Raw genomic sequence first — 5891 nt, forward strand, 5'->3', positions numbered from 1 at the left:
TGGTGCAAACTATGAAGCATTCTACGGGAGAATCAGAGTTTTTGGTGAACGAGCAATTGCAGATAATAAGCGGCTACGTTTCAGTGTAGAGTTTACAATTCCAAAAAATTGTGATGCTGGTGAGCTCAAGGGACAGTTTGAAGAAGGGGAAAAAGCAAAAATTACCATTAGAATGCCAAAGAAGCCTATTCCAAAACCAGCTCAAGAACAAGAAACAACCAAACAGGAATCTACTACTCCTGAAGTTGAATCAGAAGCAAGCAAGAGAGAGAAAGGTGTTTCTGAGGAAAAACCCAAATCAGAGATGGGGAGTGAAAGAGAATTCGATGAGAAAAAAGATGAAACACCACCAACCCCACTAGAAGAAGTCACTCATGAAGAATCTCGTAAAATGCCTCAAGAGGATGATCAAAAGCCTCATGGGGATGAGATGAAAGAGAGTACAAGAGAAGATTCTTCATCAATCACAGAGAAAGACAAAGAAGAATCTAGAATCCTCCAGGAGGATCAAGAGGGAAAGGGAATTCCTCAAAAAGGTACAACAGAAGGTGTTTCTGAGGAAAAACCCAAATCAGAGATGGAGAGTGAAAGAGAATCCGATGAGAAAAAAGATGAAACACCACCAACCCCACCAGAAGAAGTCACTCATGAAGAATCTCGTAAAATGCCTCAAGAGGATGATCAAAAGCCTCATGGGGATGAGATGAAAGAGAGTACAAGAGAAGATTCTTCATCAATCACAGAGAAAGACAAAGAAGAATCTAAAATCCTCCAGGAGGATCAAGAGGGAAAGGGAATTCCTCAAGAAGGTACAACAGAAGGTGTTTCTGAGGAAAAACCCAAATCAGAGATGGGGAGTGAAAGAGAATTCGATGAGAAAAAAGATGAAACACCACCAACCCCACTAGAAGAAGTCACTCATGAAGAATCTCGTAAAATGCCTCAAGAGGATGATCAAAAGCCTCATGGGGATGAGATGAAAGAGAGTACAAGAGAAGATTCTTCATCAATCACAGAGAAAGACAAAGAAGAATCTAGAATCCTCCAGGAGGATCAAGAGGGAAAGGGAATTCCTCAAAAAGGTACAACAGAAGGTGTTTCTGAGGAAAAACCCAAATCAGAGATGGAGAGTGAAAGAGAATCCGATGAGAAAAAAGATGAAACACCACCAACCCCACCAGAAGAAGTCACTCATGAAGAATCTCGTAAAATGCCTCAAGAGGATGATCAAAAGCCTCATGGGGATGAGATGAAAGAGAGTACAAGAGAAGATTCTTCATCAATCACAGAGAAAGACAAAGAAGAATCTAAAATCCTCCAGGAGGATCAAGAGGGAAAGGGAATTCCTCAAGAAGGTACAACAGAAGGTGTTTCTGAGGAAAAACCCAAATCAGAGATGGGGAGTGAAAGAGAATTCGATGAGAAAAAAGATGAAACACCACCAACCCCACTAGAAGAAGTCACTCATGAAGAATCTCGTAAAATGCCTCAAGAGGATGATCAAAAGCCTCATGGGGATGAGATGAAAGAGAGTACAAGAGAAGATTCTTCATCAATCACAGAGAAAGACAAAGAAGAATCTAGAATCCTCCAGGAGGATCAAGAGGGAAAGGGAATTCCTCAAAAAGGTACAACAGAAGGTGTTTCTGAGGAAAAACCCAAATCAGAGATGGAGAGTGAAAGAGAATCCGATGAGAAAAAAGATGAAACACCACCAACCCCACCAGAAGAAGTCACTCATGAAGAATCTCGTAAAATGCCTCAAGAGGATGATCAAAAGCCTCATGGGGATGAGATGAAAGAGAGTACAAGAGAAGATTCTTCATCAATCACAGAGAAAGACAAAGAATCTAGAATGCTCCAGGAGGATCAAGAGGGAAAGGGAATTCCTCAAAAAGGTACAACAGAAGGTGTTTCTGAGGAAAAACCCAAATCAGAGATGGAGAGTGAAAGAGAATTCGATGAGAAAAAAGATGAAACACCACCAACCCCACTAGAAGAAGTCACTCATGAAGAATCTCGTAAAATGCCTCAAGAGGATTATCAAAAGCCTCATGGGGATGAGATGAAAGAGAGTACAAGAGAAGATTCTTCATCAATCACAGAGAAAGACAAAGAAGAATCTAGAATCCTCCAGGAGGATCAAGAGGGAAAGGAAATTCCTGAAGAAGGTACAATAGAAGGTGTTTCTGAGGAAAAACCCAAATCAGAGATGGAGAGTGAAAGAGAATCCGATGAGAAAAAAGATGAAACACCACCAACCCCACCAGAAGAAGTCACTCATGAAGAATCTCGTAAAATGCCTCAAGAGGATGATCAAAAGCCTCATGGGGATGAGATGAAAGAGGGTACAAGAGAAGATTCTTCATTAATCATAGAGATAGACAAAGGAGAATCTAGAATGCTCCAAAAGGATCAAGAGGGAAAGGGAATTCCTCAAGAAGTTACATTAGACGATGAGAAGATTAAGGAAGGAAAGGCATCACCTCAGAAAGATCAGTGTTTGGAAAGAGAGAAAAGTAAGGAATTCAAAAGAGAAGAATGTGACTTGGTTATTACAGATGAAAGTTCTAGCTTGAAGAAAACCTTAGAGAAGAGGGAAAAGGATGGATTTCAGAAAGATCTGAGTTTGGTAAGAGAGAAAAGTAAGGAAGAAAGAAAAGAATCTGTCATAGTTATTACAGATGAAAGTTTAGGCTTGAAGAAAACCTCAGAGAAGAGGGAAAAGGACAAATTTCAAAAAGATCTGAGTTTGGCAAGAGAGAAAAATAAGGAAGAAAGAAAGGAAGCTATTATAGTTATTACAGATGAAAGTTTAGGCTTGAAGAAAACCTCAGAGAGGAGGGAAAAGGACGGATTTCAGAAAGATCTGAGTTTGGCAAGAGAGAAAAATAAGGAAGAAAGAAAAGAAGCTGTTATAGTTATTACAGATGAAAGTTTAGGCTTGAAGAAAACCTCAGAGAGGAGGGAAAAGGACGGATTTCAAAAGATCTGAGTTTGGCAAGAGAGAAAAGTAAGGAAGAAAGAAAAGAAGCTGTTAGTTTAGGCTTGAAGAAAACCTCAAAGAAGAGGGAAAAGGACGGATTTCAAAAAGATCTGAGTTTGGCAAGAGAAAAAAGTAAGGAAGAAAGAAAAGAATCTGCCATGCTTATTATAGATGAAAGTTCAAGCTTGAAGAAAACCCCAGAGAAAGAAGAAAACCAAATGGATATTCAAACTGATATATTGAAAGAAAAGAACCATGGAGATATAGTGAGTGAATCTTCAAGAGGTAAAGATATCAAAGATATGGCCGGTTCTGCTTCTCAAACTGTAACAAGATTGGCCAATAGGTTCGGCGAAGGAGATAAACAGAAGCTTTTATGTGTAGGCGCCACAGTTCTGGTGGTGGTAGTAGGCATTTATGCTTCCTTCAAGCTTCGTTCCATGTCAAGACAATAGACAGTATTAATTATTAAGTTAAGATACAAATTTGTCCTAGAAATTTTCACTTAGAAGCATTGGATATCTGAAAGTTTTTTTAGGATGCAAATTTACTTTGAAAGTTTGAAATCATAGCAATACTACCCCTTGCCGTTAAAAATATTAACAGTCAATGTTAGTTTTTTTAACGATAAAGAGAAATATTGCTACGATTTCAAATTTCTAAAATAAATTTACTCCCAAAAAAACTTCCTCATACTTTTTCAAAATGAAAACTTCAAAGACAAATTGATATCTTAACTCTTAAATATCTAATATATATATATATATATATGTAGACACACACACACATATATGTGCGTACATAGACTTTCCTTTGACATGGTTGTGTATGAAAGTTTCATTGAATAATCACATCCAATGAACAAAAAACTGGACTGGACCGGCCGGTTTAGACTAGAAACTGGTGCACCGGTCAGTTGTCTGGTCTGGTTTAACAACAAAATCAGAAGAAAATCAAACTGGAAAGAACCGGTGCAAACCGGTTACAACCGACCACAACCAGCCAACCCGCTGGTTTTGATGGTTTAGCCGGGTTGTTTGAAGGAAGAAGAAGAAGAAAAACCTAAGACTGTTTCCCGCACATAAACAAAAAATATTGGCGGCAGAAGAAGAAAAACATAAATAAAAGAAAAGTAATTGTTTTCTTCAGTTCCTCTAGTTCTACATGTTCGTTCTGTAAATAAAAATAAAATTTATTCTCACCCTTCTGGCTCTGCAAGTACATCTGAACAGAGGTAAGGGAGGATAAAGGCATGAAAACGAAAGAAAGAAGAGGGGAACGTTTGAACAAAGAAGAAAGAAATACTGAAATAGAGAGAAGAAGGAGAATAAGAGAGAAAGCTACCAGAGCACGTGAATGCCTGATCCATCCCACACAAGATATGAAAAGAATGAATGATGAAAGGAAATGATAAAAAATGTGAAGTGGTTCAACCGGAGAAGCAGATCTTGAGAATGTGAAAACTTAAAATTGAAAGGGTTGAATAAAAAATTAGATTTCCATGAGGTTCAAGTTTCCCACGCAAAATTATCCTACAGGAATAGATGGACTAATGAATACTTCTATCATATTATTTACTATATATATAATTTCTTAAATATATCTTTTATTTTATATATTTTTCTTCATATCTTTATTTTAATTTCTATTTAAAGCAGTTAATATATAATTTAAAACATAGCATTTTAATTATTACCGATTTGATTATGGGGTTGACCCGGATCTAACCCATTAACTCTTAACTCAGTATCTTGACCGATTTAATTGCCGGTCCAGTTTTTTGTTCCTTGATCACATCTCTAACATATTGTAAGATAAGAAAACCTGATTTTGAGTTGTATAGATTGTGAAGTCTCACATATACTTGGGTTTATCAAATTGATTTTTTAAAAAAGAATAGTGGACATACTAATTTTAGATTAGTAAACCAAAAGGTGTGAGTGATTCCATACTTTAGTTAGAGTTGAGTGTATGAGAGAAAAAGGAAAAAAATCATATAAAAGTTCAAAAAAAATAATTTGCAAGAAAAGGCTAAAACAATGTTTAGTTCATCAAAATTTGAGCTGAGTTTCAACCTCTTTCCCTTCTTTCTAGCTTAGTAAGCTCTTTAATTTCTTTTACCAATTTAATCAGAGGTTGACTCTTATAATATTTTCTTTAGAAATAAATAAGAGCTTCTGTTAAATCATTATATATAGATATATTATGATTTTATGACCTTAGGACAAATAAAGTTTATATCCTTATTTGAGTTTCAATTTCACAGAATTAGTTCAAAAATTTCCTACACTGCTAAAAAATACAATGTTTCAATTCTTTCCAATTCCACAAGCACATATATAGCTCATTCATTACTTGGCAAATTACTGTTTTTTTTAGTTATGAGAGGAGTGTGAGGCAAACTAACTAAACAAAAAAAAAAAAAACTCTTTGTGCTTCCTAAAAAGTTTAACTCTACCTTAATTAGAAGTGTTCAACTTATCATGTCTCGGTCGTCTCGACCTGGCCTCAATCAATTCGAGATGGGATAGGATGGGACCAAAAAAGTTTCAGGATGGAACGTGAGGTGGGATCATCCTGTGTTTGGATTTTTCTTGAGAAAATTATTTACTAATAATTATTATTAGATTATCCAATTTACTTATTGATAATACTTATTTTTTATAGTAATTTTCATCTCTTAAGTTGTAGTATTATCTCAACAGAACCTTTTTCCTCAATAAAATAATTTATAAAGTCATTATACATTGTTTTTTTTATGATATTTTTTTACTGTATTATTTTTGTACCTTTTTTATATTATTTAATTGAGCTTTTTACATAATTTTTTTATAATATTTTTATTTTTAGAAGCCCTATGAAAAACAAATATTATAACACAAAAAAAGAAGGGAGTCCATGTTCA

The 5891-nt window shown here is 35.5% G+C and overlaps 1 protein-coding gene across 1 annotated transcript; it reads left to right on the forward strand.

Moving 5' to 3' along the window:
• Nucleotides 1-577: 577 nt before the first annotated feature.
• On the forward strand, nucleotides 578-2995 carry LOC114757660 (E3 ubiquitin-protein ligase RBBP6-like). The gene has a single exon (XM_028946745.1). It carries the CDS (start codon nucleotides 578-580, stop codon nucleotides 2993-2995), a length of 2418 nt encoding a protein of 805 aa, XP_028802578.1.
• The last annotated feature ends 2896 nt before the right edge of the window (nucleotides 2996-5891 follow it).

This window comes from Neltuma alba, unplaced genomic scaffold (assembly GCF_004799145.2).
Source record: "Neltuma alba isolate B1F8T4 unplaced genomic scaffold, ASM479914v2 tig00010614_pilon, whole genome shotgun sequence".
Classification (NCBI taxonomy): domain Eukaryota; kingdom Viridiplantae; phylum Streptophyta; class Magnoliopsida; order Fabales; family Fabaceae; genus Neltuma; species Neltuma alba.